Source organism: Phasianus colchicus, chromosome 2 (assembly GCF_987193195.1).
Source record: "Phasianus colchicus chromosome 2, bPhaCol1.hap1.1, whole genome shotgun sequence".
In the NCBI taxonomy this organism is placed as follows: domain Eukaryota; kingdom Metazoa; phylum Chordata; class Aves; order Galliformes; family Phasianidae; genus Phasianus; species Phasianus colchicus.
Genome location: NC_143437.1, coordinates 60,509,320 through 60,522,625, shown reverse-complemented (window position 1 = coordinate 60,522,625; position 13,306 = coordinate 60,509,320). Strand labels below are relative to the sequence as shown.

The window sequence follows — 13,306 nt, the reverse complement described above, 5'->3', positions numbered from 1 at the left end:
TTTTGTCACTATGCAAAATGTGAAACCTGTAATCAACTTGTTATGGCATTTCACAAAAGTATGTGACAGTAAAATAAGTAAACTGTCATTTGGGCAATCAAGTCTTGAAATCCTGCAGGAGGAAAAAAAAAGTACCTGACACTCAATCTTTGTGGTAAAATGAGGTTCAAAAAAATAATATAGTAATGCTAAAGTCTTGCAGATTTTAATAGAATTCTTATTGCAGTGTGCTTAAACCTACAATAATTTTATGTTATGTTTTAATAACATATTTTCCCCTCTAATTAATTTTCCCCATCGCACAGCAAGGTCTGCTCTGTTAACAAAATGTTTGTTAATCTGAAAAAATATTTCCCCCTTCCTATCAATGAGAACATGATCAATTACCAAGCAGTGTAGAACTGGTGTGATATGGGGATGGATACAGCCGGCAAGAGCTTCTGCTGGTTTGCCAGCTGTTCCAGTGATGGGTCACAGGCACACTGAGAGAATGCTTTGAGTGAAGCATTGCCAAACCTGCACTGCACTGGACTTACAGGGTTATAGAACCACAGAACATCCCAAGTTGTAAGGGATCCATAAGGATCACCATGTCTAACTCCTGGCCCCACACAGGACCACCTAACAATCAAATCCTGTGTTTGAGACTGTTCTCCAAACATTCTTTAAACTCCAGCAACTTGGGGCCATGATCAGTGCCCTGGGCAGCCTGTTCCATGTCTGACTGCCCTCTAGTTAAGAACCTTTTCTGAACCCACAGGCTGACCACCCCCTGACACAGCTCCATGCTGTTCCCTCGGGTCCCATCGCAGTTACCAGAGAGCAGAGCTCAGCATTGCCCTTCCACTCTCCTTGTGAAGAGCAGTAGACCGCTATTGGGCCTCTGCTCAGCCTCCTCTGCTTTGGGCTGAACAAACCCAGCCACCCCTCATACACCTTACCCACTACATCCTTCACTATTCTGTAGCCCTGAAGTACAAATGGTAGGCATACAAGTAGGGTTGGCACACAAGTTTTATTAAAGGAAAGAGATATACAAGCTGGGCTTGTGACTCTAGAGGCTGAATCATTTGGCCTGTGGCTTGCTGTGGAAAGCCCTCACTCTCCCCAGGGCTGTGGTTTTGATGTTCCCTGAGTCTTCAGCTTCCCCTGGTGCTCCTCCAGGCTCAGGGACAGACTTGCAGCCAGTTAGAAAGGCTGTCACATTACCAGGCACACACTGCATGAGGCTGTCTGCCACTGTGCCATTAAAGGCATGTTTTCTACTCACCCCAAAGGTCAGACATTGTGCTGTACAGGCACTATAAGTAAGTTCTTATAACTTGGACTGTAGAACACAACAGAAGCCTTGCATTACCAGTCATTAGTGAAAGCCACAAATTTCAGAAATAACCACTTCCCAGAGATGACTTTTAAATATAATACTTCATTCTGAGAAGAACAAAAATGAATTTTATCTTTTTTTTTCCCTCTTGTTACCTCTGTAATGTTAAAAACCAATGGTTGAAACCACCATAATCTATAAGTTAGTATTTTGCATAGCATAACCTTCAGTGAAGAGCACTGCACAGCCCAGATTCTAAGAAAACTGGTTTTGTTTTGACAAAGTTATGAGCATTCAGAAATTACTCACTGCACACACACAACAGACCTTTTGTTAAGTCTAACTGGGAGCATATAAAGTGATATTACTGTATGTGCATGGCTGATTGTGCTGTGTGTTGGAACTGCAGAGCCTGTGAGCAAGCTCAGACTGGGAAGGTCCCTGAGCATCTGAGGATAGCTGAAAGTGATTTTCCTGAAGTTCTCTGAAGCACTCAGAGAGTGGGCTCAGAGTAGTGCTGTAAGCATTCTCCTCCTGCCAGAACCATTCCAAACTTTTTTTTTTTCTTTTCACCCCTCCTTCCAATACATAATTTGTAGCTTCCCTTACTGCACAGAGCAAGCAAAGGCGAGCCCACAGCAAGTGACAAACCTGTTGATGGTGAGGCTGGGGAGAGGAGGAATTCTCCAACAACTCAAAAGCTGGCTGCAGCTGTAGACTCTCCCTATTTGACAAAAGGATTTAACAGCGAGGGAGGGATGCCTTCTGCTTTAAAGCTCAGTTTTTGGTAAGACTCATGCTTGGAAAAGAAGAAAGCAACAGAGAGAGACAGCTGCAGAGGTGGACCAGGCTCAAACAAGACTGGGGAACAGAGCAATTCATAGGAGTGACTTCTGTGACTTCAGTTCTGAGGTCTTGCTCTGCTCTTTGGAGGGCCCTCACCAAGTAGTTCTGGTCACAAGCAGAGGCAGGACAAAATACAGGCCACATGTGAGCGTGGTGCAGCATTCAGTACTCTGGGACACTGTCCCTAGCTCCTAGTGAAAAATGGGGCCCAGAGGAGCCCAGGAAAGTAGAAAAAGGCAGATAGGGGAAAGGTGAGCCATGGACAGAGGAAACAGGAGAAGGCAAAAAGCAGAGATTCTGACTAAGAGGCAAAGCTGCAGTAAAAGGTGCTGAGAAAGTGAAAAGGGTAACAGAGCACTGAGAAGCTACAGGAGACCATGGAGATCCTCCTTTTGGGCTCTCACACATTTTCCTTAGGAAAACTCCCATAGTACTAACACTCAGACCAGCTATGGATGTACAGCATCAGCTTCTCAAGGGTCCCAGTCTCCGATAATCAAATGCATTGTTCTTGACATGTTGCCAGTTTTAAGGTGACAACTCTTGCAGATGAATAAAAGTGTTTTCAGTTTCTTTTTGGCCACCCTGACATCTCAGTGAGGTGGGATTCACTGTATCAAAGAAACCTATATAAAGCAAAGAGACACAGGCAATTACAGAGCAACTGTGATGCTACTGCTACACCTAATCCAGTTCAAATCTATAGCTCGAACAACCATAATGCCAGATAACACCTGCACACCAATGGCAGTGCTGTAAAGAAAAACCATGAGTGGCATTTTGACAAAGTCAAGAAAGACCCAGTTCCACTGGATGAAAGAATGGCTGGATGACTGGGCCCAAAAAGATGTGGTCAGTGGAGTTAAATCCAGTTGGCAGCCAGTCATGAGTGGTGTCCCCCAGGGCTCAGTACTGGGGCCACTTCTATTTAACATTTTTATTAATTATTCTGACGAGGGGACTGTGTGCAATCTTAGTAAGTTTGCAGATGACACCAAGTTGGGAGGGAGTGTTGATCTGCCTGAGGTGAGAAAGGCACTACAGAGGGATCTGGATAGACTGGATTGATGGGCCAGAGTAAACTGTAAAAGTTTCAGTAGGGCCAAATGTCGGGTCCTGCATTTTGGTCACAGAAATCCCAGGCAACCCTACAGGCTTGGGAGGAATGGCTGGGAAGCTGCCTTATAGAAAGGGACCTTGGTGTACTGATGGACAGCCAGCTGAGTATGCCCAGGTGGCCAAGAAGGCCAAGGGCATTCTGGCTTGTATCAGGAATGGTATGGTGAGCAGGATCAGGGAAGTAATCAGTGAGACCTCACTTCGAGTACTGTGTTCAGTTTTAGGCACTTCAGTTCAGAGAGGACATTGAGGTGCTGGAGCAGGTCCAAAGAAGGGCAACAAGGCTTGTGAAAGGCTTGGAGAATATGTTCTATGAGGAGATACTGAAGGAACTGGGGCTGTTTAGTCTGGGGAAAAAAAGGCTTAAATGAGACATTATTGCTCTCTTCCAGTATCTGAAAGGTGCTTACAGTAAGAGTGGATTGGTCTCTTCTCACTGGTGACAGGTGACAGGATGAGGAGAAATGACCTCAAGTTGTGTCAGGGGAGGTTTAGGTTGTATATCAGGAATGACTTCTTTACAGAAAGGGTTGTTAAGCACTTGAATAGGCTCCCAAGGGATGTGGTTGAGTCACCATCCCTGAATGTGTTTAAAAACCATCTGGATGTGATGTTCAGGGACATGATTTAGCAAAGGGTTGTTAGTTAGGGTAGTATGGTTAAGTTGCAGTTGGACTTGATCTTTAAAGTCTTTTCTAACCTAAGCAATTCTATGATTCTATGATTCTAAGACCACAGGTGCTTCCTCAGATCCTGAGGTGTGTGTGCTCATGCTTGGAGCACTGCATGGCCAGTGGTTTGGCACAGCAACAGCTTCTGGTAGCATAGAGACTGCTGACAAGCAGAAGGCTGTCCTGATGGAGCAGAGGACAATCAGTGTCAACCTTGTGAGTACATTGTTCCCTTTTGGAGTGGTCATTACTTTGTATAGCATTTCAGGATTCATAACTGCTAACCTGACAGCCTGTAGCTATTTGGACAAGCCTGCTTGGAAAATGAGAGGCTTTCAGGGCGTCATGTTTCCAGAGAGCTTCTGGTTCCACATATTTTTGCTGCAAATGAACACACACATCTGATCAAAGAACCTTACAATGTTCCACCAGTTCATAAGCATTGACATCACTGATCAATCTGCATCTGTTAATAGGCAGCTGAACAAAAAAGTAACATGGTCCAAACACAATGTCAAAATTGCTGCTGATGACACAGCAAGTAAAAGATTCTGGAGCTAACTTCAAAACATGGTACAACATTTTCCACCAACTTTATGCACTCTGGATATTTTAAGTAGCAGAGAAAGCTTGGACCGTGCCAGCCAGTGCAGCTCATCGTGAAGGGGATCTGAACCTCCTTCCTAAACCAGTTAATATTTTTGTCCTAAGGTTGCCCTTCTTTCCTTGCTCTAAGGTTTGCCCTTCTTTCCTTGCTCTAGCCCTAAAACTCCCGGCCTCTGCTCCTGATCCTTCCCGGTGCTCCAGGTCGCTCTGTCCCTACCCGTCCCCGCCTCCGTGCCCTGCCGTAGTCCTCTACACGGCCGTGGAGCGCCGCGGTCTCGCAGCTCTGGAGGAAGGAGCTCTCCCCGGTGCCGGCAGCTTGAGCGGAGGCCGGGCCGGCGCCCTTCCCTGCATCTCCCGCGGCGGCCCGGCAGGCGGCAGCAGAGCGCCCCTCGGGGCCGCGGCCGTGCCGGCTGCTCTTCGCGGGCCGCAGTTGGGGGCGGCGAAAGGTGCGCTCTGCCCCGCTGCGGGCCCGGCCCCGGGCCTCTCGCTCTGCGGGGCGGTGTGCGGACGGCCAGGGTGCGCCGGTCCGTGTCAGGCCGGGCCGAGGCGGGGTGCGGGAGAGCCCCGGGCGTGTGGGCGCGGAGCGATGTCCTGCAGAGACAAAGGCGCGCGGGTGCGGGGGGGTCGTGAAGCATCCTTCGCCACGCCAGAGCAGACAAAGCGGTAGAGAGGCGGCCCGCACGGCACTGCGCCGCGCCCCCGGGTCTTCCAGCGCTGGGCTGCAGAGCCCTGCCGGGAGGAAGAGGAGGAGGAGGAGGAGGAAGGAGGGTGGGGGTGCGCCTCTGCCGCGGGCAGAGGGAAGCCGCTCTCTGAGCGCGAACCGAGCTCCGCGCCGCCGCCAACCCGCCCGCCTCGCCTCGCCTCGCCTCCCCGTCCCTCCGCCCTCCTCCCTCCCCCCGCCTCCCTCCCGCCGCAGCCGGCCGCGAGCCCGGATGGTTTGCGAGCGGAGTTGAGGGGGCAAACTTTGAAGCCCAGATGCCTCTGGGGCTGAGCGGCAGAGCGCGGCTGCTCCTGCAGGCACCTGCCGCCGCCCTCCCCTCGGCGCTGCCGCCCTCCGCGGGGGCGGCCGGCCCCGCTGCCGGCGGCCGCCGAGGCGGCGGGCGCTGCGGCCGCGGCTGAGGGCGGGCGGCGGGCGCGCCCCCATGCGGGTCCCGGGCCGGGGCGCGCCGGCGGCAGGCGGGAGCCGGGCGGCGGCCGGGCGGTGCTCTCCTGCCGCCTGAGTGGGCGCGGCGCGGGACGGCGGCGCGGGGTGCCGGGAGCCATGGGCTATTGCAGCGGCCGGTGCACGCTGGTGGCGGTGTGCGGCGCGCAGCTGGTGAGTGGCGGCGGGGGCGGCCCGCGGAGGGACGGTGGGTGGGCGGGTGGGAAGCGGCGGGGCGGTTCGGCGGCTCCCCTGTGCCCGGAGAGGTGTCCGGGGGCACTGCCCGCGTCCTGGGGTCGGCGCGGGGAGAGGCGGGCGGGAGATGGGGCTGCGTTACAGGTAGTTCGGCGCGGCTCGAGCTGGGCGGGCGCGCGGCGGAGTTAATAAAGTCGGGCGTTTGTGGCAGCCTGAGCTCAACTTGGTGCCCGCTCTGTCGCCGGCGCTCGGCGTTATGCACTGCGCGGCCGGGGCCGTGTCACGCGTGGTGCGTGGCTGGCGGGCAGTGTGCCGTACAGGTGTGTGCGTGGGAAGTTGCTCCGTCTGCGCTCTTCTGCAGATGTGTATTTTTGTGTCTTTCAGACTTAGCGGTGCGTGCTAACGTTTTGTCGTTAGACTGTTACGGAACAGATTATATCTTTATACTCACATGTACAGGGGGCATGTGGCAGCATTTGTAAGCTCCGCTGCCAGGCGAAACTAGACTGAGTTTGAAAAGTGGGCGCTGAAATACAGTAACAAAGACACTGCCTAAAAATAAACCCGCTTCCAAGGTGTGTACAGGGCATGCAGTGGTACTGTAGCACTTTCAAAGTGACTGCGTTTAAAGTTAATGAATTGCAGGAAGGTCTCTTCTAGTAACGTGTACCTGGATTAGTATCATCCAGTCTGGTACATGATGTATGGCATTCCTATGGATTTGGAGGCTGTGACACATGGCTAAAGACCATTCCTTCTTCTTTTCTTTAGACCTAGTGTGGATCTGCTGGCAGCAGAGGTGCAGACAGCACCTCTGTTAAGCAGTTAACCTTATTGCAGAAAGGAAATAATTTGCATTACCCCATTCATCTGCCTCGTACTGAATAGTAGAGCTGAGAGTGTTGGTCGGTCTCAATAGCAACCGGCATTGTCACCAATCCTTCTCCTGCAGACAGGTGCTAAGAGAACTACAGAAAAGAAAACCCGATAGGTTTCAGGGACCAAAATGAGTACAAAAAAGACAAGGTGTTAGCAGATCAGAAACCCAAAATGCCTGTGGTCTTCCTACTGGCTGTAATCAGCCCTTAATCCCTTTGTGTTCCGGAAAGCATTTTATTTCTAGGTTCTGTTCTCCACCTAAGTTGTCTGATTCTTTGTAGCTGGATGGATCTTATCGGATGTGATTTATTCATGCACACTGTCTAAAAAACGAATCTTAAATAGAAGTAGTGAATCTCAAGTGGAATGGCAGGAATGTAACCTTTCCCAGCAATTTAGAAACATAAAATTAATCACTGAAGTTCTTTAAAGCCATTTAAGTTTTAGAAGCATACTTTTCATGTTTTCTGCAAAGAGAACGAAAATGGCTTAAATAGTGCCTTGTGTGGCTAAAAGGCTATGTTTGAAATGCAGTCAACAGCCAGGAGATTATGACAAGGGTGGAACGTGTTAAGATGTTCAAATGTTATTGTTTTGGGAGCCTGTGAAGGCAAACGTATTTGCTAACTCACGGTGATAAAAATACATAAAAAACAGTGGTGAAGACGTAAACAGAAACGCCCCACAGGAATATACCAGCAGGTGGACAAGCAGGTAAGCTGATGTAGAACTGTAGCATTATTGTAAGCTTTTTATAAGTGATCGTGAGCTGCAGTGTCATATATATATATAGCTGGAGTTAGGATTATCTTCTGGAGTAGCTTGAGCAAACTTCTAATGTGAAGACTTTTTCATGAATTGAAAACAAACCTGGGGAGGTTTCCTGGGTGTGAAAAGAACATGCTAGCAGCAACACACATCTCTGGGTCACATCTGGCCTCTGTCATGGCATTTAAAAAGGTCCAAAGCAAGAATAATCATTTATTTGGGGAAACAAACAAACAAACAAAAAAAACCAACAACCCTCTTTGCACTTTATTACTTGTTGTATTCTTGATGATATATTACCATAAACCATCAGATCACAAGTTTTAAGTTGAGGAGACTTAACTCGCACATGTAGGTATGAGGTTGGTTGATCAGTTATCACTGCTTTTTAGGCAAAGTCTGCTTAAAGGAGAAATGCTGCTAAGGTTCACCCTGGAATTAGCAGCTGTTTTAATACTAATGTAAAACAAAGGATGAAGATGTCATCTGGCTGATGAGCACTTCTACAGCGATAAGCATACTTAAAAACAAAAACAAACAAACAAAACCCAACAACCTAGAACTTTTAACAGGGAAACCTTTTATTACTAATACATGGATTTCAGTTTTTAAATGATCATCCAAAGCAGAAAATATACCTTTATTTGAGGGGAAAAAAAGACTTTTTTTAAAGGAAAAAATTCTTTTTTTGTGTGTGTGTGAGAGAGAAATGGTAGGTATTCTTCCATTTCTGCGGTGCTAGGGTGTGGTGGTGGTGTGACTGGACTTTGTAGTAATGAGAAGTAGTATTGAGGGATACTGCAGCTCATTGGAGACATTGTTGCATATCATTTTCACAGAGGATGCAGATGTCCATGAATGCGTAAAAAAGGATTGTTTCAAATCCTGATTCAGAAGTAGAGCTTCATCAACTTAGGGGAGTCCCTGCACAAGCAAAATTATTTTCATAAATGCATTTTATGTGCTCCTAGCTGATGTGACATACTCTACAATCTGATTATCAGAAAGCTTGAGGAATGTTTCTTCTCTCAAGGGCATACTGATCATTGCTCCCCTGCTTATTAACATACATATACCTTCCTATTTGTGCACTCATTTGTACTATGGAAAACAACCTACGACAGCTCATTTTCCTCTGTATTTCAAGCCAATGAGAAGAATTAACAGCAAGTAATAGCTAATTTTGCTGATGTTGGGAACAAGGCATTGCTTCCTGTATACAATGTTAATGATCTTTTAGTTTTAAAATATACAAATCTTGGTTTCTCTTGTCCTTTGTTCTTCTGAAGAGAACCCTGGACATAGGGGCTATGCTGCTTTTTGTTGTGCCAGGCATCCTGATTGCACTGAGAGAATCCTTTACTGTTCCATTTTGTTCTTTATATCTCCTTATTTTTGGATATTTTTGGATTATTTCTTTGAATTAATAGCTTAAATCAGTAACACTAATATCTGTTGTTCAGACTTCTTAGCAAGAACAGCAAAAGTGAACCTGCCATGATTATTGTTGATTTGGTGCTTTCTGAAAGGCTTCAAGAGCCCCGTGGAAGCCAGTCAGAAATTCCTGGTGTTCTCTGTGGCTGGGAACAGTGGCAAAAAAGACAAAGTATTGCATTTTCTCAGCTTAGAAGCTCTCTTTCCAAGTGGAATGGTGAGAAAGGTCAATATTTCCAAAGGAAACTTTGGAAACTCTTCATGAATCATTATCTTATTGTTTCTATCCATCAGGCAAGATCTTATTTTTATTTTTAAAGTAAATTGTAACTCAGTTCAGATGTAGAAGCTAAGTATTACAGCCGATGAAATTTGTAACCAAGCTGTATACATATCAAGGCTCAGCTGGTGATTCTGAGGGATTTAATCAGATGCTCTGAAGGAGCATGTACTACAACAGGCACAATTTCCCCAAATTCTGAAAATTGGTGCTTTCTACAGGCAAAGATTTGAAAGTTTCAAGTCTCCTTTTCCTCACCAACAGCCCATGGTTTGGGATATAATCTCACCTGATGCCTTACCAGATTGCTCCTGGGTGACCTCTTCTAGAAGCCACTATCTGAGATGTATAGTTGCTAAGCAGAATGATGAAAGCCCCAAGTTTGATTGCCCATCTTTAGTTTTTCTTTGAGCTAAGAAAAAATGATCAAAAGTCTAACAAGTTGCATGGAAATGTACTTGTTTTGTGCTTTTTCACAAATGAATAATATGAATTAAGAGTGTATTCAAGTACTTTATTTCAAAAACTGTATCATATGAGGTGATTTCTATACTTTCCTGTGGTACCAATATCCATAACCACATATTTAGGTATGTTGCACATGAGGGCACACTTGATCTGCTTTCATCGTGTTTCAAACATGAGCAGCAAATATCTATGTGGTTTTTTTGTTTGTTTGTTTGTTTGTTTGTTTTTTTTCAGTCATGGGCAAAATATTTACTTACTGTTTTGGTGTTTTTTTGTTGTGGTTTGTTTTTTTTCCTTCCATCAGGTGTCATCAGGTTTTGTTTGTTTATAATCTGAGTGTTTGAAACCAAGGTCAAACTCTTCAAAAAATGGTGATCTTGGCAGGTTCTCATCTATTTCATAAACCTACCTACAATGTTTGCTACTATTTTATACTACAAATAGCCTTGCTTGGATGTTGAAACTCACATTTCAACAGTTTGCAGATTGAATTATCTCTGAACCTTCAGGGAGTGAGGTTTGGCAGATTAGAGCCAGGGTCCCTCAGAAAGCAAACACATTCATAGCAGAGATTCTCTAGCATTAACTACTCTACAGTTTTGTAGTTTAATGTAATTAACATCTCTTTTTAATATAGACTCTTATACCTTGCTTATCACTTTCCAATAGCACGTCAAAGAACTTACCTAGTGTGTGGAATTATTATTATTATTATTTTTTAATTTTTATTTTTGCAGTGGGAAAACTTCTGGTGTTTGGTTCCAGTTACTGAGTTTCAGGGAGTGTTGTGTTTCTTTTTCTGTGTGCTTGTTTTTTTAAATGTGTTTCATTGAAAACCATTGGCAACAGCGACAATAGCAGCTTTAGGAGAAAAGGGTCTGCAATGGAAAATTGTGATGACATGTACGTGTTCCTACATTTTCTGCTAGCACCAGGGAAATTAAAGAAATGAGCTTCACAAATGGAAGGGAAAGTGATTATGTTATTCCTCTTAGTCTGTAGACATGGAGGTTTATCAATCTAGAAAGAGTGTAGAAAGAATTGTTGTCTCCATTTTGGATAGTACTTTTAAGTCCCTGCCTGCCTTTGAAATTGTGACTGTCAACCACTACTCTCTGTGCCTTCTTTAAAATTCTGTTGCTTGCTTTGTTTCAATTTTGATAGGAAAGAAAGTGAAAGTCTTAGTTTCATTGTATCTGAAAACATAGTGATCGTACTAGCAATGAAAAGGAAACAATCTTATGAATAGCAGATTTTCAGCAGATGTAGGTTTGAAAGCTGTAATACTAAGAAGTTGATTTTGAGGTGTTGCTGGGAATATATAAAAGAGGGAATTGCTCATGAATTCAGTGAGTGAACATCTTTTGTTGCTATGAAAAGAATATGTAGCAACCTTTTTTGGCTTAAGCAAGACCTTGGTAGAAAAGTAAACAATATTTTTCTGTTCTGTTTTTGAGATAAATACCCAAGATTCATAACCAAGCTGTTTATTTCTAGTAACTTGAGGTCAAAAGTGGTGACACACACAGAAAGTGGATGTCAAAGGTTGCAATACATTACATCATTCAGTTTTAGTGGATTGACTTTCAGTATGAAATGCACAGTATGTTTTTTTTCAAAGAAATGTGAATGAGTAATAATAATACTGAATAACCAATCATGCACTTGAAGAAAAATGGAGTTTGTTGTTTTAAGTTACAGAGGTAAGAGATTCAAAGCAGCTGAACAGCAAATCTAATTCACTGCTTCTCAACACTGAACTACTTTAGAGTTTAGTGAGCAGAATCAGCATTCAGATACTGCAATGATGGGTGGGACAGAAAGGCTTAAATAGATTGAGAAGAGGTGAATAGACTACCTGGAGATAGGAACCTAGAATATCCAGCTAAGTTACTCTTCTTGTATAGCCATGAGGCAAATCTTTGGCAGCAGGAATTAATTTTGTTTTGACAGAGACTTGAGCTAGCAGCTTGAATGATGAGCAGCAGGAAGGATTTTTGTTTTGCTAAAAACTAAAAGTTTCTTTGCAAGAAGCACTAAGTAAGCAATTTTTAAAGACACAAGAAACTCCATAGTCATTCTGTAGGCAGTGGAGAGAAATCTATCGGTTGGTAGTCAACAGAAAGAAATATGTTCCATAGCAGAATTGTTGAAAGCAAAAAAAAAAACAAACAAAAAAACAAAAAAAATAACCCACCGCCACCAACAAAAAAGCAACACGTTTTTAGTTGGGAGTGAGGATTCTCCTATCCTGAACAGTGGGAATGCATACAATGCAGGCAAAGCAACAAGTGCTTGGTGATGTGAATGGATTAGTTCATGGAAAGAAAAAATCTTCTTGGAAATCTTCTCAATGTCCTGGTCCATCAGATGAGGCCCTCCATGCATCCTGTAGACATGGGTCTTATCATCTATTTTACGTGTGTTTCTTTAGGTGACATTTAGAGAAGAATGACAATACTGAGTGTTTTTGTATTTGTTCTGGGACAAGGGTATATATGATCTGACAAATTTAGGGTGAAGACTGTACATGATCTCCATATTGAGAAGTGCTGCTTTGGAAAGCCATTTGTTTTCATTGAGTGTAGAAGGAAATGAAGGAGCCTGGTTTCACCAGAGTAATGTCAGCTGTTGGGCACACTTCAATTAAGATCCTGTAGAAAACACATAAACAAGACACTGCTTTCCATTTTTCTGTAACCACTCACTGATGCTAAAATCAAACTGATTAAACTAACTGACGCTCACTTCGATTATTAGATAATTTTCTGTAGGCTTTCTGCAGGAATGAGGAAGCCAGGGACACTGTAAATAAGATGTGATCATAAAAAATATGCTGAAAACACAATAATTTTAAAGCATCAAATATTTTATTGTCATCCAGATAAATCTCCTCTTACTTTTATATGTGTGTGTATGTATATATATTTATATTATAGTGAATGAAAGAGGGAGGCTGTTGAGTTCTAGGAATTGATAAGTAGAATGGACACAATAGCTGAAAGGACACTTTCTTGCCCCTGTGACAAGCAGAGATTTCACAATTTGTTATTTTATCCCCTCTGCACAGATGTGCATGTACCAACTGGATGGCATGTGAGGGTAGTTTCAGCTTTATATCACTGTATGACCCTGTAATGGAAATGACATTTAGAGGAAAAGTTACTGATATCTGTGTTCACTAAAAAGTAAATATGCATAGCTAATAGTCCTATTCACCACAGATCATACTTATGCATTTTTAATAAAAACTTGATTTTAATTCATACATAACTTATGAGAAATGCTTATCAGTTTAGGCCTTTAGTAACTTCACTTAAATGTTTACTTATAACTGATTACCTTGAAAATTTCTTTCATCTGAGGCTCAGATTTACTTGTCACACACAAACTTGCTTTTCTGCTGCCTAAATAATGATGTAACATACATAAGAAATACTGATTATGCTACTGATTGCTAAAATCAGTAAAAATACCCTGTATATGACATAAACAAATCTCAGATTTCTCTATGCTGCTTGCGGCAATGGCTTCTAATACCACTTTCCACTTTTTTTTTTCCCTTCTTTCTTTCT

The 13,306-nt window shown here is 44.1% G+C and overlaps 1 protein-coding gene across 3 annotated transcripts in view; it reads left to right on the top strand.

Annotated features, from left to right (window-relative positions):
- Positions 1-5,740: 5,740 nt before the first annotated feature.
- The window catches only part of NKAIN2 (sodium/potassium transporting ATPase interacting 2), a 513,591-nt gene continuing 506,025 nt past the window's right edge, over positions 5,741-13,306 (top strand). For 2 of the 3 annotated variants that reach the window (XM_090135834.1, XM_031610959.2), the window contains exon 1: positions 5,741-5,881. In XM_090135834.1, the coding sequence (XP_089991960.1) occupies positions 5,828-5,881 (54 nt within the window). In that variant the 5' untranslated portion in view covers positions 5,741-5,827. The remainder of the gene's footprint in view (positions 5,882-13,306) is intronic. The other variant, XM_090135835.1, reaches the window with a different exon arrangement.